Consider the following 22,730-nt stretch of genomic DNA (forward strand, 5'->3'; position numbering starts at 1 on the left):
AAGAGAATTCAAAGAATTCATTGTCTATGCTAAAGACTTTCATTGTGTGGATCACAGCAAACTGTGGAAAATTCTGAAAGAGATGGGATTACCAGACCACCCTACCTGTCTTCTTAGAAACCTGTATGCAGGTCAAGAAGCAACAGTTAGAATGAGACATGGAGTGACAGACTGGTTGAAAATTGGAAAAGGAGTATGTCAAGGCTGTCACAAGGTGATAACACTGTTGTTACCCTGCTTATTTAACTTCTATGCAGAGTACATCAGGTGAAATGTTGGGCTGGATGAATCACATGCCGGGATCAAGATTGCAGGGAGAGAAATACCAATAACCTCAGACAGGCAGATGAAACCCTTCTAACAGCAGAAAGTGAAGAAGAACAAAAGAGCCTCTTGATGAGAGTGAAAGAGGAGAGTGGAAAAGCTGTCTTAAAATTCAACATTTAAAAATCTGAGATCAAGCCATCTGGGCCCATCACTTCATGGCAAATGAATGGGTGAAAAGTGGAAACAGTGACAGATTTTATCTTCTTGGGCTCCAAAATCACTGCGGACTGTGACTGCAGCCATGAAATTAAGACGCTTGCTCCTTGGAAGAAAAGCCATGACCAACCTAGACAGCATATTAAAAAACAGACATTATTTTGTTGACAAAGGTCCATCTAGTCAAAGCTATGGTTTTTCCAGTAGTTATGGATGGATGTGAAAGTTGGACCATAAAGAAGACTGAGCACCGAAGAACTTTGCTTTCAGATTGTCGTGCTGGAGAAGACTCTTGAGAGTCCTTTGGACAGCAAGGAGATCCAACTAGTCAACCCAAAGGAAATCAACCCTGAATCCATTGGAAGGACTGATGCTGAAGCTGAAGCTCCAATACTTTGGCCATCTGATTCGAAGATCTGATTCACTAGAAAAGACCCTGATAATGGGAAAGACTGAGGGCAGGAGGAGAAGGGGCAACAGAGGTTGAGACGTTTGGACAGCATCACTGACTCAGTGGACATGAGTTTGAGTGAACTCTGGAGGTAGTGAAGGTCAGGAAAAGCTGGTGTGCTGCAGTCCATGGAGTCACAAAGAGTTGGACATGACTTCAAGACTGAACAACACCAGTTCAGTTCAGTTCAGTTCAGTCGCTCAGTCGTGTCTGACTCTTTGCAACCCCATGAATCGCAGCATGTCAGGCCTCCCTGTCCATCACCAACTCCCAGAGGTCACTCAAACTCACGTCCATCGAGTCGGTGATGCCATCCAGCCATCTCATCCTCTGTCGTCCCCTTCTCCTTCTGCCCCCAATCCCTCCCATCATCAGAATCTTTTCCAATGAGTCAACTCTTCACATGAGGTGGCCAAAGTACTGGAGTTTCAGCTTCAGCATCATTCCTTCCAAAGAAATCCCAGGGCTGATCTCCTTCAAAATGGACTGGTTGGATCTCCTTGCAGTCCAAGGGACTCTCAAGAGTCTTCTCCAACACCACACTTCAAAAGCATCAAGTCTTCGGCGCTCAGCTTTCTTCACAGTCCAACTCTCACATCCATACATGACTACTGGGAAAACCATAGCCTTGACTAGACGGACCTTTGTTGGCAAAGTAATGTCTCTGCTCTTTAATATGCTGTCTAGGTTGGTCATAACTTTCCTTCCAAGGAGTAACCGTCTTTTAATTTCATCACTGCAATCACCATCTGCAGTGATTTTGGAGCCCAGAAAAATAAAGTCTGACACTGTTTCCCCACCTATTTCCCATGAAGTGATGGGACCAGATGCCATAATCTTCGTTTTCTGAATGTTGAGCTTTAAGCCAACTTTTTCACTCTCCACTTTCACTTTCATCAAGAGGCTTTGTAGTTCCTCTTCACTTTCTGCCATAAGGGTGGTATCATCTGCATATCTGAGGTTATTGATATTTCTCCCGGCAATCTTGATTCCAGCTTGTGCTTCTTCCAGCCCAGCGTTTCTCATGATGTACTCTGCATATAAGTTAAATAAGCAGGGTGACAATATACAGCCTTGACGTACTCCTTTTCCTATTTGGAACCAGTCTATTGTTCCATGTCCAATTCTAACTGTTGCTTCCTGACCTGCATACAGGTTTCTCAAGGGGCAGGTCAGGTGGTCTGGTATTCCCATCTCTTTCAGAATTTTCCACAGTTTATTTTGATCCACACAGTCAAAGGCTTTGGCATAGTCAATAAAGCAGAAATAGATGTTTTTCTGGAACTCTCTTGCTTTTTCCATGATCCAGCAGATGTTGGCAATTTGATCTCTGGTTCCTCTGCCTTTTCTAAAACCAGCTTGAACATCTGGAAGTTCACGGTTCATGTATTGCTGAAGCCTGGCCTGGAGAATTTTGAGCATTACTTTACTAGCATGTGAGATGAGTGCAATTGTGCGGTAGTTTAACAATTAAAAAAAAAAAAAGGGAAAGAGTAAATCAGTAACCATAAATATCTGTGTGGTTAACCTCCAAACAGCTGCAGTGCCACATGAAAGCACAAGGGGGCAGTGTGGTCTTATAAATTCACAAATCCATCGTGGCTGGTAATGCTTTGAGATTAACAGGATAAATTGTCCTACAAACCCTTCTTGTTTGGTTTTTGGTTTTTAGTTCTTAACGAATTTGTTTGGTGAGATGGCAATGTACTGCTGTGTCCACATAAGCCCTTTCTCAATTTTCATTACAGTTTTCATTACCAACCAGACTTCAAATTCAGGATCATCTGAGTGTATATGCATGTAATTAGGATGTGTATAATATTAAGATGATCTAAAACTAGGAGATATGAGGGCACGTATATGTAGTTAGGATATCTCTTAAAATTGGAATAAAGACAAAATTAGAAGACAGAATTAGGCTATCTGTATACGTCTGTATATATGAAATATATATATACATACATATTCTAATTTTGTCTTTCTTCTAATTGTGTGTAATAGATGTATATCTTCTAATTTTAGGTATACATTTGATTAGAATATATAATTAAGATATAAAATGTATTACATATAATATGTAGATTACATATATACTCAACTAATATATAATTAATTTATAGTTAGGTTATATAAAAAATTAAGATATGGGTATATAATTAGAATATATATAAGATATATAATTATACAGATATAACTGAGCTATATATACATTTGGGGATATAAAAATTATTAGAATATGTATGTATAATCAGATTGAACTATAGGAAATTGAAGATTTCAGCAGATATTCAACTGTTTTTGACCTACAAAAATGGCAATTTTATATGCTCAAGCTTAATATTTCAAATGGACCAAAGTAATCACATTTGTTGGAAAATTAAGCTCATTTTGTGCAATTTTCCCCTGGAATCTTTTGTTCTCTTTTCCAGTTCCAGTGTCCTCAATCTGTCAGTGATTTGAAAAACTGGTCCCTGATCATACTCGTGTGCAACTGTAGCCAGGAAACAGGAGCCAGTGATGGTTTTGCTCTTTCTCTGTGGGAGGTCACAGGGTGCTATTTGTAGGAAAGGACATTACTTCAGTTTTCCAATATAGGTAGACCTCATTTCATTACACTTCACAGATAGTGGATTTTTTTTTTTTTTTAACAACTGAAGGTTTGCGACAACCCTGCATTGAGCGAGTCTATCAGCACCATTTCTCCAACAGCATCTGTTCACTCGGTGTCTGTCACATTCTGGTACTTCTCACAATATTATGAACTTTCTCATTATATCTGTCATAGTGACCTGTGATCAGTGATCTTTGATGTTACTATTGTAATTTCAGGGGTGCCAAGAACTGTGCCCATATAAGGCGGTGAAAGTGAAAGTGAAGTCGCTGAGTCGTGTCCGACTCTTTGCAACCCCATGGACTGTAGCCTACCAGGCTCCTCTGTCTATGGGATTTTCCAGGCAATAGTACTGGAGTGGATTGCCATTTCCTTCTCCAGGGGATCTTCCTGACCCAGGGATCAAACCCAGGTCTCCCGCATTGTAGACAGACGCTTTTCTGTCTGAGCCACCAGGGGAGGTGAGCTTAACGCATAAATGCGTATGTTCTGACTGCTCTCTCCTCCTGTCCTCAGGCCTCAACAGTATTGAAATTAAGCCAGATAACAGCCCTGCAATGGCTTCTAAGTGTTCAAGTAAAAGGAAGAGTCGCACATCTTCATTTTAAATCAAATGCTAGAAATGATTCAGCTCACTGAGAAAAGCATGTCAACAGCCCAGACTGCCAAAAGCTTCCCTGGTGGCTCAGATGGTAAAGAGTCGGCCTGCAATGCAGGAGACCCGGGTTCAATCCCTGGGTCAGGAAGTTCCCCTGGAGAAGGAAATGGCAATCTACTCCAGTATTCTTACCTGGAAAATCCCATGGAGGGAGGAGCCTGACGGGCTTGGCGGGCTACAGTCCATGGGGTCACAAAGAGTTATACACGACTCAGCGACTAACACTTTCACTTTCATGGAGCCAAATAGTTAACCAAGTTGTGCATGAATACAAACGGAAAGTTCTTGAAGGAAATGAAAAGTGCTGCACCAGTGAACACACCAATGATAAGAAAACGAAACAGCCTTATTGCTGGTATGGAGAGAGTCTGAGTGGTCCGGATAGAAGATCAAACCAGCCACCACATTCCCTTAAGCCAAAGCCTGATCCAGAGCAGGACCCCAACTCTCTTCAATTCTGGGAAGGCTGAGAGAGGCAAGGAGGCTGCAGAAGATAAGTTTGAAGTTAGCAGAGGTTGGTTCATGAGGTTTAAGGAAAGAAGCCATCTCCATAATATAGAAGGGCAAGAAGAAACCGCAAGAGCTGATGTAGAAACTGCAGCAAGTTATCTAGAAGATTGAGTGAAGACATTCATGGAGGTGGCCACACTAAACAAAACCCTGCTGCTGCTGCTGCTAAGTCGCTAGATAAACTCTATTCTCATCACAGCCTCCTGCATTATTTTTTCAGTTGACAAACTTAAGCACCCCTGTCCCTGGGACATGGTGCGAGGGCCCCCTGCTGCTGCTCTGGGCCTCCCAGCCCCCAACTTACCCTCTCTCAGCAGTTACTAAAGGCTGTGTGAACTGTCGGCTTATGCACTACAGGGTAAGCTGTTTGAGCCATTTTGTTTTAACCCCAGTGTGTGGCCAACAGAATTCTTACTATCTGTTGACTGAAGTAACACGTTACCGTTACTGAGCTGGCAGCTTTAAAAAGAGCAATAGTACTAATATTACTACTACTGTTGCTGCTGCTATCACTATTACACTTTTACTATGACATTACTCTGTCTTCCACAGTAGTTCAGATGGTGATGTTTCCAAAAGCCTCTGCAAGCCTGGATTTCACAAGGATGCTTCCACCTGTGAAGTGTGTGTAGGAAGGGAGCCAGGCATTCAACAACAGCATGGGCTTCCTGAGCAGGGTTGTGACCAGTCTTCTGGAGCTCACCCCTCTCTCTGGGTCTCTCCCAGCTCTGGGGAGGGTGGGGACTCCCACTGCAGGAGGAGCGCATTTTGACCAAGCACTACTGAGTGCTTAACATTGAACAAATTCTGCCCTGGTAAATGTCACAGACAGACCTGATGGAGCATGTGGAAGTAATAGAGGGAGGACATCCTGGGAGATGTTCCCTGGAGGCAGCTGTGATGAGGCTCCACCACAGCACTCTAGACAATCCATGATTGCAGAACATAAGGTAAATGTAAAAATATCAACTCTTTCCCTATATACTAGCAAAAACAATTGGAAATTGAAACTTAAAATGCCATTTAAAATAGCATTAGAAATATGAAATGCTTAAGAGGTAAATCTGTCCAAAGATGGATATGTAAGACTTGTGCCCTATGGAACACTGCCGAGAACAGTAAGAGATGACCAGAATACACACAGAGGTTTACCATGTTCATGGATTGGAAGTCTAAAAGTTGCTGAAGACTGCAGATACTTTTAAGTTTTGACTCCCTTTTACCCAGCTTTATCTTACTCTCTCTCACTGTCTTTGTCTCTTCAATGTGTCACTACATGTCTGGCATCAAGCAGGTGTTCAATGTTCAGTGAATAAATCAACAAGGAATAAGGGAGTAAACAAGAGGGTACCAAGAGGGATCACAACTGCCTGGGAAAGCTAGAAAAGCCCCCTGCAAGGTGAGCTGGAGTTCCGTAAGCTGAGATGGGGGCAGGGAGGACTAGACACACTCCTCTTATGAGCAGTTAAAACTGCATTCATCTGCTGTAGCTTGGGCATCAGTTTCTATAAGACAGTGGCTGCAGATACCTTGGGAACTCACTCTGAGCTCCTATTCTGAAGGACCCTCTATCCTGTGTTAAGGAATTTCTATATCGTTGTTCAAACTCAAGATGGGAAAGGGCACATTGAGTATATTCAGTAGGGGAGTTCATTCACTCAACATTTTGAAATACTTATTTAACACTTGCACCGGACAAAAGCTTGGACTTAATTCTGGGATAAAACTGGTGAAGACAGAAACCATCCCTGCTCAGTTATAAAGCTGTTGTAGCCAATGATAGGAACCATCTTTGTGCCAAGCAGAGTCAAATTCTACACCTGTGCTCTTTACAACAGTCCAATAAGATAGTTATTAACTTCAGTAAACATGAAGGGACAGCTAAAGCACACATTTAAAATGTACAGTGTGATCGATTTTTAACAAATGGATATAACTTTTGACATCACCCACCAATAAGACATAAAACATTCCCATTATATCCAAAGTTTCCCTTATCCCTTCTCAATCACTGATGTGATTTTGTCACTGGATGGGACCTCTTTGAGGGCCTGAGAATGGGCCCTTGTCTAAGACTCAAATGAACTGTCCAAGGAGCTACAGTACTAACAAAGCAAAAGACTTTATTGAAAAGTGACGCTGGAATGGAGAGCAACAGTGTAAGGGAGACTAGGAGAACTGCTCTGCCTTGTGGCTTGCAGTCTCAAGTTTTACGGTGGGTGGGGTTAGGTGAGTTGGGATTGTCTCTGGCCAGTCATCTTGCTCATGTCCTCATTCAGTCTGATGCAGGGCCCTTCCTGATGGCATATGTATCGCTCAATCAAAATGATTTCCAGCATGAGAGAGTCTGGGAGGTTGGCAAGAGATTTTATGGACTGGTCTCTTCTCCCCTTCTTTGGAGGTGGAAATGGCAAACCACTCCAGTATTCTCACCTGGAGAATCCATGGACAGAGGAGCCTGGCGGGCTACAGTCCAAGGGGTCACAAAGAGTCAGATGCAACTGAAGCGACTAACACACACTTCTCCCCTTCTTGGCCCCTCTTTGGTTTTCCCCAGGTTGGTTTTGGGCCCTTCTTTGACTTTATGTTCTTTGAAGCATCCTGAGGTAGGAGACTTACGGTGTTGTTATGATGTCCAGTCAGGGCAGGCAGTGTTGGTCAACTGTTCCCTAACAACTTCTCACATTATTGGTAAGATTTGTCTTTGCCGGTGTTCCTTGTAAACAAAGTAACACAGTCTGTTCTCTCACATCTTGCTTCTTTGACTTACGGTGAATTCTGAGTTTTGTTCACATCATGGTGTCTTTCGTTTTTGTTGTTGTTATGTATTTATTTGTTTTTTGGCCGCACTGCGTCTTCGTTGCTTTGCAAGAATTTTCTCTAGTTGCAGTGGCAGGGGCTACTCCTCAGCTGCAGGGCTAGTGCTTCTCATTGCGGTGTCTCTCTTGCTGTGGAGTACAGGCTTTAGATACCAACCGGGTTTCAGTAGTTGTGGCACACCAGCTTAGTTGTTCCCCAGCATGTGGGGTTACTTCAGTGTTACTGAAGGAGGAGAGGAACAGGCAGTGCTGACTCCATCTTGAAAAAGAAGGAAACTCCATCTCGCACTTTCAGTCAGCTTTGGACTATGTGCCTGGTAGCCATGGGCATAACATACCTACGGCTGAACTGGCCTCCCGTACTGATAAACACCAGATTCCATACCAAGATTCCCCATCGCCAAAAAGAATGTGACAATCCCCTATGTAGTCAATCACCTTTATCATCTTTATGGCACCCATTGGTGTAGGCTACAATGTATAACCAGCTGACCCTTCTGATTATGAATCATGGCTGTGACCTGATTGTATCTCCCTTTAACATTTTTCAGGCTAGGTTTAAGGAATTTGAGGATGTGGGCTTGAGCCTAAGGTATATAAGGTTTTCACAAAAGTCGGTCGGGGTTCTTGGCTAGGAGGAGACCCTGCCTTGGGCCCCCCGGTGTAATAAACTGCACTCCACTATCTGCATTGTCCTTCTGGGTGAGTTTGTTTCCTGGAACGCGTGGCTACAATACACCGTGTCCCCTGCACTGGCTGGCAGATTCTTATCCATTCCGTCACATGGGAAGTTCCTTCATTAGTATTGCTGAAGTCAGAGCTTAAAGAGAGAAAGAAATTAATCAAATAATCACCTAATTGTGTCATGACAACAGCATTAAGTCAACCTAAGGCAAGAACACAAGAAAACGTTATTACCTTGCTTGTCTACAATTCACTCAATACCATACACTTGGGGAGGTATACAGGATTAAGACTCACATGGTTAGAAACCTTATAAAAGTATCATATAAGAACCCTTTGTCCTTACTTCACTTCCCTCATTTAAAAAAGTCAGCTCAGAAGAGGCCGGGAATGTGACGCTATGTCCTTACTTCACTTCCCTGATTTAAAAAAGTCAGCTCAAATGACGGCGGGAAGCGCACCTCATCTTCCCTGGATACTAAGTAGGGACCAGGCTCCCTGAGGCGCATGCGCGCCCGCTCCCAGTCTGGCCAGCAACAGCCCTCACTCGCACAGCTCCGTCAAGAGGTCGGCGAAGCCCGCGGCCGAGCCGACGTGGCGCCGCTTGGGCCTGCCCAATCCCCGGAGCCCTGGTGGTCACGTGCACACGCGCGCCGCAGCCGGGCCCCGCCCACCGCCCGCGCCCTCCGCCGAGCCGGGGCCTCCCTCAGTCGCCTTGGCTCCCAGAACCCCTGCACGGGCCCGGCTGCGCCTGCGCAGTGTGGCCGGTGGGCCGGTCGGGGAGTGCGGCGGCCGCGGCGCGAGGGTGCCGGCGGGCTGCAAGCCCGGGGTGGGCTGTTGGCCGTCCTCCCTCAGTCGGCGGAAGTGAGCTCCGGCTCGCCTTCCGCGCGGCCCGGGACCTCTCGCGGCCCCTGGGCGCGCGACGGTCGACGACGCGAGAAGGGCTCCGGCGCGGGGCGGCCATGGACTCGGCGGCTCTGGAGCGGGACGCGGTGCAGTTCGCGCGGCTAGCGGTGCAGCGCGACCAGGAGGGCCGCTACGCGGAGGCCGTGTTTTACTACAAGGTGGGCCGGGGGCGGGGCCGGGGCCGGGGGCCGGGGGTGGGGCCGGGGCCGGGGGCCGGGGGCGGGGCCGCTCTGGCCGGGGGCGGGGCTGAGGCGCCAGCCCATCGGGGGCTCGGTCGCCGCGGCGGCGATGATCCCCCGGCTCGACGCTCCTGCGGGCGGCGGTGGGGCCCGGCGCTCGGCTCCGCGGACGTGCGCTCACCGCCACAGACGGGCCGGAAGCACGCGGGAGAGCGGCGCGAGTCAGTGAAGAAGAAAGCATTGCGCGTCGTAGTGCTTGACTTCCACACGTCGCCCTCCCCCCAGTGTCTGTGTGTGTACACAACCTTTTTAAAAAAACAAACTGGGGTCAGATTGTCTATGCTTTTTTTAAACCTGTTCTTTTCTTTTGAACTTTTAAGAAAATTACGAATTTTTTAAAAGTTTAACGCTATGACTGTTACCAGTAATAGTATTAAGGGCTAGATGCATAGTATCCCATTATGTGGGTATGCCATCGTTTCTTTACAAAGTCTCCTGGCCATTTTAATGTGCATTCTGTTTCTTCAGCATCGTAATATCCTTGTAGCTAATGCTTTACACGTTTCTGTGATATTTCCTATGGATAAATTGCTGAGGCCAGAATTAGAGCCCGGTCCACTGTCTGCTCACCAATTCTGAGGATTTGCAGGCGCACACCTCTCCAGCTCCAGCCGTGGCCCGTCCCCACTCCGGTGGAGGGAGCTGTATCCTCTAAAGACCGTCACCTTTTCTTTTAGGAAGAATGTCAGGCTTTGAAAATAAAGTAGTAGTCATTTTTCTTCCATAAACCTATATGCTATCAATGATGTGTAATTTTCTTTTCTCAGATTAATGTTTGATTATCTTCATTTTACAACCTGTATTTAGAGACTTCGGTTGTGTTTCAGAGTCATTCTTTTTGAACTTTTTTTTCTTTACAATTTCATAATGGTGGTATTTCTTTAAAAGTAGGACTGTGTTTTATTAGTTTTGTGAAATAATGACAAATGTTCCTAAGTAAACATAGTGCCATATGAAGTAGCTTTTTCTAAAGTGAAAGAAAATCCTGTGCAGTGCCTTTTGTTTTGCTTAGAATCACATGCATGTTGTTATGAAGAGTTTCTTTTCCTTGAGAAAATCAGCAGAGTGGTGGTGTTTCTATTTATGTAAACTGTTTCAGATATTTAGTGTTTTCTGTCTTCATGCTGTTCTCTTTGGGATTCCTTGTTAATCACTTTCAAGTGTAAATGAAATGAGCAAAATAAAGTTGATACCAACAGTTAAAAAAACTGGCTACAGTATTTGTATATACAATTATATTTTCCTCCCTTGAAATATCTGAATTGCAGAATCTGAGGAAAACATATCTTTTCTACCCCCAATTCCCATTTGGATCAAAATTGTACTCTTATTGATTTTGTAGGTTCAGAGAAATGATTCCTCCAGTAACTGGATTCAAAAAGGGATGGCTTCTTTGGATCCAGCTAATGAGGCCTGAGGTTCCTTGAAATGCATCCATTTAGATGACTGCAGGGAAGGTGGTTGGTGCTGGGGGGAGTCTCTCTGTGGTAGCGCTGGTCACCTTCCTGAAATGGGGATGGCGAGAACGGAGGCTTTTCCTCACTAGCACAGCCTGACTGGCTGAGGAGGTCATGAAATAACTGGAAAATGGATCCAGGTGTTCTTAATTAAAATATGTTTCTTTCATTCAACTGAAATCTGCCTTAAAATGTCTCCCCCTTTGACAATGGTTTCTTTGGAGAAAAAACTTTTCTTGCCATAGTGAGACAATTAACATTTATAATCGTTTGTTGATATTTATGAGTATTGTCTGTTCTAATGCTCTCAGGACTCAGATCACCTTTTCACAGTAGGTAATTCTATCTGACCTACTGCACTGAGAAGAAGGAAAACAATGTAAATCACAGTTATTCTAAGAAAATGTTTAAAATCAACCCCTTCTATTTGATTTTGTAAAGTTTCCACAGTCTGAGAAAATTGAGAGCATTGAGAACTGATAAAAGTTTAGTAAAGGACTATATTATTCATTTATCTTATGAAAAAAATTTCTAGTATCTTAAAGACATGCTTGTTTTATCATTCATAGACACCAACCATGAGTTAGAAAGTGGTAAAGAAAATTCAAATTGTAATTTATCTGTTAGAGTCTTTTGAATTCTTTTTTTATTTTTAGGAAGCTGCACAAGCTTTAATTTATGCTGAGATGGCAGGATCAAGCCTAGAACATATTCAAGAAAAAATAAATGAGTATCTGGAAAGAGTGCAGGCCTTACATTCAGCAGGTAAAGACTACTGACCACGTCACTATTTTCTTTTTTCTTCTTTCCTATCCCATCTTACTTTTCCCTTATGTTTCTCTTTCCTTTTTGTTTTCATCTTTGATTCTTGATCTTCACTTGTATGTTGCTCATTCCTCTTTTGGTAATCACATATTTGAACATCGTAATGCGAAAATAAGTGATAGATCTGTGAAGAGGAACCTCAGAGGTCATGTAATGTGATATCGTAATTTCCCAGAAATGGACATGAATAATCCACATTCAAACAGTGTATCATTGGCAGAATCGGGATTAGAATCCTGTTAAAAACTGCCTTTAAATATCTGTCACATGCCCTCTCCTGCTATTAAAATTAAATGACTCTTTCTCTTCAGTGTCTAAAGACTTCAGCAGTGGGTTCACAGTCTTTACTGTATCAGTATCCTCAACCTCAAGACCTTAGCTAAACTCTCATTTTAGAGCGTTTGCCAACGGTATCTTGGGAAAGTGGCATGTAAGCAGAGACCTGGAACAGCCTGTTTATTTTTGTAAGCCTCATGGCAAATGCTGTGACACAAGTTCCCAGGCTTAATGCTCATAGTTCCCTTAGAAGTAAGTGGCTTCTTGGCAAAATCTGTTGTTTACATGGTAGGAAAGAAGATGATCATCTGTTGATATTTTGTTTCAAGGATGTATTCATGTCACTGAGGACTCTTTTCACCTTTTTTTCCCTGTGGCTATCTAATAAAGCCACAAACTTAGAGAGGTCTTATTCAGCCTTCTCTGACAGACTTTGTGCTACTTTCTGCCACTTATTCTGAACAGATAGTAGCAGTTACCAACCAGCTTATAGTTAAGATAAAGTAGATTTAATTGTTGGGTTTCTTGTTATGACAGTCCCCTTACAGACACAGTATTTCCTTTTAAGACGGTGCCCAGAAACTGCATGCGTTGACAAGTGAACTGTTTGTGTGTCAGGCTCTCACTTGATACAAATTTATACTGATCCATATATTCAAAATACCATGGAATTCAGAGACACTTCATTTTCCTTGCTAAGTAAATGGAGTTTTTAAATTTATAAATGGGATGTTTATATGATACTCAGGTGTAGAATGAGATAGCCCTAATCTCTTGAAGAATGAAAACTTGTCAGTAAAACAGAAGTAAAGCTCAAAAAAGGATTTTTAGAGCATAACATACCTTAAATGTTTTGCCAACTTTTGGACCCATTTTGTTCAGCAAGTGAAAAATAATCTGTAGGGAATTAAATGATTTACTTAATTATCATTTCACGCAGAAGAGTTCTTTATCAAATAAAAATCTTGTTCAGAATCCCAGTTTTTAAAACAGATATAGTCTGCTGACAGTCAAGAAACTTTGAGAGATGACATGACTTTGTGGGTGGGGAAGGTGACCCAGTTTGAAATTCACTAGTGAAGTGTAAAAAACTCAAGACTTGGAATTAAAAGATCTAAGTTGAGTCCCTGCCCTTCCACTTACAGCTGTGAAACCATAGACTAGATAGTCGTTCTCAGCTAGAATCAATTTTGCCTCTCAGGAGACATTTTACATTGTCTGGAGAGATGTTTGTTGTTTATGTTAGGGGTCAGGGTGCAGTATGCTGCTAGCATCTGGTTGGGTAGAGGGCAGGCACAGTGCTACAGGGAAAATTCTACAATGCATAGGACTGTCCACAGCAAAGAATTATCCAGGTGAAAATATCAGTAGTGCCAAGGCTGAGAAACCTTGAGCTGAATATTTTAACATTCATTTAATAAATGGGATTAGTATAATACATGGTTTAGAGAGGAGTTACTGAGGATTATAGTTTTTTAAAAAGATCAAGCACAATTTTGAGACAAAATTTAAAGGTTTTTTAAACAGCATTTATTAAGATATAATTCACATACCATAAAATTCAGCTTTTTATAGTGTACAGTTCAGTGGTTTTTAGTGTATTCCCAGAGTTGTACAACCATCACCACTATCTAACTGCAGAACATTCTCATCACCCTAGAAGAAACCTCTTAGCCATTACTAGTCACGCCCCATTCCTACCATCCCCTTGGTGTTGCTGCTCAATTTGTCAGTTGTGTCCAACTCTTTGCAACTCTGTCGACTGCAGCATACTAGGCTTCCCTGTCTTTCAGTATCTCCTGGGGTTTTCAAATTCACATTTATTGAGTCAGTGATGCTATCTAACCATCTATCTCCCCCCGGCCCTCAGTTCAATTCAGTCGCTCAGTCGTGTCCGACTCTTTGCGACCCCATGAATTGCAGCACGCCAGGCCTCCCTGTCCATCGCCAACTCCCGGAGGTCACTCAAACTCACGTCCATTGAGTCGGTGATGCCATCCAGCCATCTCATCCTCTGTCGTCCCCTTCTCCTTCTGCCCCCAATCCTTCCCAGCATCAGAGTCTTTTCCAGTGAGTCAACTCTTCACATGAGGTGGCCAAAGTACTGGAGTTTCAGCTTTAGCATCATTCCTTCCAAAGAACATGGCAGGACTGATCTCCTTTAGAATGGACTGGTTGGATCTACTTGGAGTCCAAGGGACTCTCAAGAGTCTTCTCCAACACCACAGTTCAAAAGCATCAATTCTTTGGCACTCAGCTTTCTTCACAGTCCAACTCTCACATCCATACATGACCACTGGAAAAACCATAGCCTTGACTAGATGGATCTTTGTTGACAAAGTAATGTCTCTGCCTTTCAATATGCTATCTAGGTTGGTCATAACTTTCCTTCCAAGGGGTAAGCGTCTTTTAATTTCATGGCTGCAATCACCATCTGCAGTGATTTTGGAGCCCCCCAAAATAAAGTCTGACACTGTTTCCACTGTTTCCCCATCTGTCTGCCATGAAGTGATGAGACCAGAGCCATGATCTTCGTTTTCACGTTGAGCTTTAAGCCAACTTTTTCACTCTCCTCTTTCACTTTCATCAAGAGGCTTTTTAGTTCCTCTTTACTTTCTGCCATAAGGGTGGTGTCATCTGCATATCTGAGGTTATTGATATTTCTCCCGGCAATCTTGATTCCAGCTTGTGCTTCTTCCAGCCCAGCGTTTCTCATGATGTTCTCTGTGTAGAAGTTAAATAAGCAGGGTGACAATATACAGCCTTGACGTACTCCTTTTCCTATTTGGAACCAGTCTGTTGTTCCATGTCCAGTTCTAACTGTAGCTTCCTGACCTGTATACAGGTTTCTCAAGAGGCAGGTCAGGTGGTCTGGTATTCCCATCTCTTTCAGAATTTTCCAGTTTATTGTGATCCACACAGTCAAAGGCTTTGGCATAGTCAATAAAGCAGAAATAGATGTTTTTCTTGAACTCTCTTGCTTTTTCCATGATCCAGCAGATGTTGGCAATTTGATCTCTGGTTCCTCTGCCTTTTCTAAAACCAGCTTGAACATCTGGAAGTTCACGGTTCATGTATTGCTGAAGCCTGGCCTGGAGAATTTTGAGCATTACTTTACTAGTGTATGAGATTAGTGCAACTGTGTGGTAGTTTGAACATTCTTAGGCATTGCCTTTCTTTGGGATTGGAATGAAAACTGACCTTTTCCGTTCCTGCAGCCAATGCTGAGTTTCCCAAATTTGCTGGCATATTGAGTGCAGCACTTTCACAGCATCATCTTTCAGGATTTGGAATAGCTCAACTGGAATTCCATCACCTCCACTAGCTTTGTTCGTAGTGATGCTTTCTACGGCCCACTTGACTTCACATTCCAGGATATCTGGCTCTAGGTGAGTGATCACACTATCGTGATTATCTGGGTCGTGAAGATCTTTTTTGTACAGTTGTTCTGTGTATTCCTGCCACCTCTTCTTAATATCTTCTGCTTCTCTTAGGTCCATACCATTTCTGTCCTTATTCGAGCCCATCTTTGCATGAAATGTTCCCTTGGTATCTCTGATTTTCTTGAAGAGACCTCTAGTCTTTCCCATTCTGTTGTTTTCCTCTGTTTATTTGCATTGATCGCTGAGGAAGGCTTTCTTATCTCTCCTTGCTATTCTTTGGAACTCTGCATTCAGATGCTTATATCTTTCCTTTTCTCCTTTGCTTTCCGCTTCTCTTCTTTTCACAGTTATTTATAAGGCCTCCCCAGACAGCCATTTTGCTTTTTCACATTTCTTTTCCATGGGGATGGTCTTGATCCCTGTCTCCTGTACAATGTCACGAACCTCCGTCCATAGTTCATCAGGCACTCCATCTATCAGATCTAGTCCCTTAAGTCTATTTCTCACTTCCACTGTATAATCATAAGGGATTTGATTTAGGTCATACCTGAATGGTCTAGTGGTTTTCCCTACTTTCTTCAATTTAAGTCTGAATTTGGCAATAAGGAGTCCATGATCTGAGCCCCAGTCAGCTTCCAGTCTTGTTTTTGCTGAGTGTATAGAGCTTCTCCATCTTTGGCTGCAAAGAATATAATCTATCTGATTTCGGTGTTGACCATCTGGTGATGTCCATGTGTAGAGTCTTCCCTTGTGTTGTTGGAAGAGGGTGTTTGCTATGACCAGTGTGTTCTCTTGGCAAAACTCTATTAGCCTTTGCCCTGCTTCATTCCGTATTCCAAGGCCAAATTTGCCTTTTACCCCAGGTGTTTCTTGACTTCCTACTTTTGCATTCCAGTTCCCTATAATGAAAAGGACATCTTTTTTGGGTGTTAGTTCTAAAAGGTCTTGTAGGTCTTCATAGAACCGTTCAACTTCAGCTTCTTCAGTGTTACTGGTTGGGGCATAGACTTGGATTACTGTGATATTGAATGGTTTGCCTTGGAAACAAAGAGATCATTCTGTCGTTTTTGAGATTGCATCCAAGTATTGCATTTTGGACTCTTTTGTTGACCATGATGGCTACTCCATTTCTTCTAAGGGATTCCTGCCCACAGTGGTAGATATAATGGTCATCTGAGTTAAATTCACCCATTCCTGTCCATTTTATTTTGCTGATTCCTAGAATGTCGACGTTCACTTTTGCCATCTCCTGTTTGACCACTTCCAATTTGCCTTGACTCATGGACCTAACATTCCAGATTCCTATGCAATATTGCTCCTTACAGCATCCGACCTTGCTTCTATCACCAGTCGCATCCACAGCTGGGTATTGTTTTTGCTTTGGCGCCATCCCTTCATTCTTTCTGGAGTTATTTCTCCAGTGATCTCCAGTAGCATATTGGGCACCTACTGACCTGGGGAGTTCCCCTTTCAATATCCTATCATTTGGCCTTTTCATACTGTTCATGGGGTTCTCAAGGCAAGAATACTCAAGTGGTTTGCCATTCCCTTCTCCAGTGGACCACATTCTGTCCACTGTCCCTAAGCCCTAGCAGCTACTAATCCTGCTAATCTTTAATCCCAATAATGTATTTTCTGTTTCCATGGATTTGCCAATTGTAGATATTTGTTGTAAATGGAGTCATCCAGTATGTGGCCTTTTGTATCTGGCTTCTTTTATTTAGCGTAATATTTTTAGCATTTATCCTTGTGGTAGCATGTATCAGTGTCCTATTTCATTTTATGGTTGAATAATATTTCATTGTATTAATAGACCACATTTTATTTATCTATTATTCATCAGTTGGTGGATGTTGGCTTGGTTCCACCTTTTGTCTGTTATGAGTAATGCTGTTTTTGTGTGGACATATGTTTTCAGTTCTCTTGAAACCCAGAAGTGGAATTACTAGGTCATAAGGTAGCTTTGGGCATATCCGTGGCTCAGTGGTAAAGAATCCACCAGCACTGCAGGAGACCCAGGTTTGATCCCTGGGTCGGGAAGATGCCCTGGAAGAGGGCATGGCAGCCCATTCCAGTATACTTGCCTGGAGAATCCCATGGACAGAGGAGCCTGGCGGGTTACAGTCCATAAGGTCACAGAAAGTCGGACATGACTGAAGCGACTGAGCGCACATGCACACACATGGTAGCTTTATGTCTAAGTTTGAGGAACTGCTAAACTGCTTTCCACAGTGGCTATACCATTTTACAATTATACCGGCAATGTTCTATTTCCTTCACAGCCTTGTCAACACTTGTTACTTTCTGTCTTATTTTAGCCATCTTTGTGGGGATAAAATGGCATCTTATTGTGGTTTTGATATTCATTTCCCTGATAGCAAATGGTGAGCATCTTTTCATGTGCCAGCTGGCCATCTGAATATCTGCTTTGGAGAAATGACTATACAGATTCTTTCCCCATGATATAAATCAGGGTTCTACAGAGAAACAGAACCAGTAGGGTGTACATAGAGATTTATTATGAGCAGTTGTCTCATGCAGTTATGGAGGCTAAGATGTCCCACTGTCTGCCCTCTGCGAGTTGGAGAGCCAGGAAAGCCAGTGGTGTGGTTCAGTCTAAGTCCAAAGGCCTGAGAAGCACGGGGCCTGATGGTGTGAGTTGCAGTCCAGGAGCCAGGGAGGACCCGTGTGCCAGGTCCCACAGTCCTGCAGTAGGCAGGTTCTCCCCCTGTCTTCTGCTCGGTTCAGGCCCGCAGTGGGTTAGGTGATGCCCAGCCACATTGGGGAGGGCACTCTGCTTTCAGTACCAATTCAAAATGCTTATTTCATTCAGAAGCATCCTCAGAGGCTACCCAGAAATCTTGCTTAGCTAAACAACTGGGTAACCTCTGAGCCAATCGAATTGACACAGGTTGATGACATAATCACCACACCCATTTTAAATTGGATTTGTCTTTTTGTTGTTGAATTATAAGAGATCTTTATATATGCTAGATGAAAGTCTCTTATGGATATGTATCTTTATATTAAAAACAAACAGAAGCACTTATGTCAAACAGCAATAAAAATATAGCTTATTCTGGACCCTGATGAATAGGAAACAGCATGAATTTTATCATCAAGGCCTAATAGATTATATAATTATTGTCTGTACTAAAAAAAAATTAACTTTAGGACACGATTGAGTTTATATAGATTTAGTGTTTTCTAAGTTTCAGTCTTTTTTTGTGGGGGGAGAACGCTAATGTTCATTTTATTTTTTTAAATGATGAAAAGTGCTAGTAGGGACAGAGAGGAGTTCAGGGAAAATTTAAAGATTTCTTTTTACCTTGCTAAGTTTTTTACATGAAGGATTACAGAATTTTGATAAAGAGCATATTAAAATGACATGTTGTTCCCTGGATGTATATATAAGTATGTGGCTTTTTTCTGATCCTAGTTCAGTCAAAGAGTGCGGATCCTTTGAAATCAAAACATCAGTTGGACTTAGAGCGTGCCCATTTCCTTGTGACACAAGCTTTTGACGAAGATGAAAAAGGGAATGTTGAAGATGCTATAGAACTGTATACAGAAGCTGTAGATCTCTGTCTGAAAACCGTATGTATAATAATACTTACAAGTTAAGTTTGGTGGAATTGTCCTAAGAAATTTCTCCCCTTACTAGTGAATTTTATTAACAATTCGTTAAAAAAAAAAATCCTGTTATTATACATGTAACTTAAGTTACTCCTCATTAAAGATAATGGGGTGTGTATATGTGTGGCTGGGCCCCATGCCTTCACAGGAAACTGTCACAGCACTGTTAATTGGCTATACCCCAATACAAAAATCAGTTTTAAAAAAAAGCTAATGAAGAGTAGAATTAATAATGGATTTTTAACACCTTGTTAAAAATTTGACAGTGTTAATTGAATCACTTGGCAATTTTTTTTTAAATTACAGGTAGCATTTTTGACCATCTTACACTCCTGTAACTAAAATTAACTTATTATAGGAAGAATTCATCACAATCTGTGAATTTAAAATAAAGTTCCTGTGAGAGGGATGAATTAGAAGTTTGGGATTAACATATACACACTACTGTATATGAGATAGATAAATGACAAAGACCTACTGTGTAGCACAGGGAACTAGACTCAATATCTTACAATAATAATGGAAAAGAATTTGAAAAAGAATGAAAATATGTATATATATAACTGAATCAGTCTATTCTACACCTGAAACTATTGTAAATCAACTATACTTCAATTTTTTTTTAAAAGGGAAAAAAATTTGGTTCGTCATAATAAAAAAAATAAAGCTCTTCCCCCTTTTATTCAGTTTGATACACTAAGAAATCAGTTAGTGGCTCTGGAGAGCTGTATTAATTTACAGTGTGGAGTCTGCTGAGTGATTTTTACTGCTGTCTGAGGACAGGCATTCAGCTCTGAGGGTCATCTGGTGCCTAAGAGCGAGCAGTGCACTGACAGGAGGGTGCGGGGCGGTAGAGAGTGGGGTTGTCAGTATTGTTCCGAGGCCCGGCTCTTTGTCCCAGGTCTCTTATCCAGAAGAACCATCTAGCCTCACATCTGTAGGTACCTGAGACTGCTGGTAAGTGCTGGGGGGTTTGGTTTTAGTTCTGAACAGTGCCGCATTATAATTCGACATCTGCACGAGCAGCAAGGTGATAACCACTGCAGGTCTGGTTACCTTCCATCCCGTGCACTTAACCCCCTTCTCCCATTTTGCCCGTCCCCAGCCCCCTCCCCTTCCCCTCTGGAATCCACTAATCTGTTCTCTGTGTCTGTGCATTTGGTTTATTTTGTTTACCTGTTTTGCTTTTAGACTCCACGTATAAGTGGAGTTCTGAGGTCTTCTCCTGACCTGTTTCACTTGGTGCGGTAACGCTGCTCTGCCGGGGCTCCTGCCGCCCAGCCTTCTGCTGCACCGAGATTTTTCAGTTGTGTCCCACTTACCACCGTCCACATTAAGTGGTCCTAGGGTTTACCTCAGTGATGAGTTTCAACACAATTTTAAGTGATACCTTTAAGGATAAAAATAAAGTGTCTTCGTTTATTCTCATAATTTTTAGAAGTGTAATGTGCATTGTAAATTTTTTTTCTTGCTTAGAAATATCATGGATCAAGCAGATTAATAATTATGCTTCAGAATGTCTGTCTCTCTTTTTCTTAAGTCTTATGAAACTGCTGATAAAACTCTGCAAAATAAGCTGAAGCAGCTGGCTCGGCAGGCACTAGACAGGTGAGTTTGGCTCCTCAGCTTTGGTCCCCGCAGCGTATGGTGTAACTTCAGTGTGACGCAGAGCTTGCAGTAACAGACCTGACATCCAGAGCAAGTCTGCCTTCTTTCTCTGCGTGAATTTGCTCCTCCCTAGTTCCCTGCTGCTTTTTTTCCCTATGTCATTTTGGCTCATTGGATGGTAAACTCCTTAGGGGAACAGAGAGCTAATTCATCGCTGTGTCCTCATCCCTGCTCTAAACTCAGAAAGTAACAAATCAGTCAAGAAATGTTTCTCTTAGTTTTTGCTGTGTCTAAAAACGGTTATGGTATTTAAAACGGAAGACTTCCCTTGTGTTGTATAATATGAAACTTCTGAAGAGAAAGCTTGAAGAGAGCCTTCCAGAGCCACTACTGGAAATGGTAATGTTGAGAATGAGCCAGCCATTCACATACCCCACATCATACATGCGTGAAGCTCCCTTAACTCTTTGCTGGAATGTCAGCTTTTCACTAAGGCCTGTGCTCGCTATTCTGTTTAAAATTGAAATCTCCTCTGGCTCTTCCATCCTGTTTGCTCTGTTGTAATATTCTTTCCCATAACTCTTTACTGTTTTCTAAGGTATATAAAATTGATCAGTTTATCGTATTTGTTATCAGTGTGTGTGTCTTTTCCAAGCCCCGCCCTCCAAATATAAGCTCTGTGAGGGCAGAGAATTTTGTCTTTGTCCATTGCTGTAACCAAGCACCTAGCAGAGTGCCAGACATCCAGTATGTGCTCAGTAGATATTTATTGAGATAATGAGTATATTTGCACAAGAGAATTGTACCTCTTGTACAGACAAAGCATTATAGACAAAGGAAAAGAGTGGAATGGCATTCATAGTTACAGCATGGATTAGTACAGTACCTCCTTCTGAGGCTCAGACTAGGGAGCTGTGCTTCCCCCAGCCCTTCTTTTGCTTTGAGATATAGGGGTCACCCCTCCTTTTCATTACTGTCGTCTAGCATCATTTGTTTCTCCATATTCATGAAGCTGTGGGCACTTGACATACCGTTAGCGTCTCCCTTTGATGTCTGTCACTCAGAATCATGGATGGCCCCTGCTCCCTGTGTGGGTAATTCATCTCGTATTCTCTGGGTGCGCCCTCAGCACAGGGACACGGGTCAGTCACAAACGCTTCCTATGAGGATTAGTTGAGAAGAATGGATACACTCTAGGGAGAAGATAGCATGACATTTTTATCTGCATACAGTTTCAGAGTGTTAACAAGACTGCGAAATCGCATATAAGGACCTCAGATTAAAAACTTCTGTCTTTTAGCTTATTAGTTCTTTGACAGGACAAAGTCCAAAAGCCCTTAAAGGCCAAGTGAGGTCTTCCGTGATCCAGTCCCTGCCCCTGCCTCGTCTCCTCGCTTGTGCACTGCTCACAGGGGCTCCCTACGTTCTTTTGAAATCACTGTAACTCCCTCCACTGTTCCACAGATCTGCGCATTTGCTCATGCTCTTCTCTCTACTTAGAACCTTCCTAGCTCCCCAGGTCGACTCAGAGCTCAACGCCGAGTGCAGCTCAAATGTCAGTTTGGAAAAACGCTCCCTGACTTGCCTTGTTCCCATCATTAAGTAGTAACTTCTGCTGTGCATTCTTCACCTGCGTGGAACACGTCCAGCCTCACGTCCCACTTCTGATGCAACTGTCTTTCCCTGCAAACCTAGGAGTACCTTGAGAGTAGGGATCGTTATATACATTCTTATATGCCCCTTACTTTTCATAGGCTCTGATAATGCTCTAAGTGCTAAATTAGTGTTGTCAATAAAATGTTTGCAAAAATATCTTACCTCTGGGAGTAGCTTAAGTAGTGAACTATTGACTAGAATGTAAGAATTTGAGATGGTAATTTTACCTTAGGGATGCTTGACTGTTCTCAAAGTAAATACCATGTTCTGAAGAGCTTAAATGTGAGGAGAAAAACTAGAATGGTGTTTTTGTACCTCTATTATAGAGCAGAAGCATTGAGTGAGCCTTTAACGAAGCCATCATGCAAAATCAAGGCAACAAATACAAAGCCAAAGCCACCTCCAACGAGAGCACACTTTCCACTAGGAACTAATCCCTTCCTTGAAAGACCTCAGCCGTTTATAAGTCCGCAGTCATGTGACGCACAGGGACAGAGATACACAGCAGAAGAAATAGAAGTTCTCAGG

At 42.7% G+C, this 22,730-nt stretch overlaps 1 protein-coding gene and 1 long non-coding RNA gene across 3 annotated transcripts in view; one reads left to right on the forward strand and one right to left on the reverse strand.

Moving 5' to 3' along the window:
- Positions 1–6,818: 6,818 nt before the first annotated feature.
- On the reverse strand, positions 6,819–8,983 carry LOC123335208. The gene is made up of 2 exons (XR_006553599.2): positions 8,451–8,983; positions 6,819–8,352 (listed from the first exon to the last, which is right to left on the reverse strand). It is a non-coding gene; the product is annotated as an uncharacterized LOC123335208 (long non-coding RNA).
- A 164-nt stretch (positions 8,984–9,147) lies between these two features.
- Positions 9,148–22,730, forward strand: part of CAPN7 (calpain 7) — a 49,547-nt gene continuing 35,964 nt past the window's right edge. For both annotated transcript variants that reach the window (XM_025294099.3, XM_044948556.2), the window contains exons 1-5: positions 9,148–9,280; positions 11,475–11,583; positions 18,742–18,899; positions 20,479–20,546; positions 22,529–22,729. In XM_025294099.3, the coding sequence (XP_025149884.1) occupies positions 9,179–9,280; positions 11,475–11,583; positions 18,742–18,899; positions 20,479–20,546; positions 22,529–22,729 (638 nt within the window). In that variant the 5' untranslated portion in view covers positions 9,148–9,178. The remainder of the gene's footprint in view (positions 9,281–11,474; positions 11,584–18,741; positions 18,900–20,478; positions 20,547–22,528; position 22,730) is intronic.

Source organism: Bubalus bubalis, chromosome 1, assembly GCF_019923935.1.
Source record: "Bubalus bubalis isolate 160015118507 breed Murrah chromosome 1, NDDB_SH_1, whole genome shotgun sequence".
NCBI lineage: Eukaryota > Metazoa > Chordata > Mammalia > Artiodactyla > Bovidae > Bubalus > Bubalus bubalis.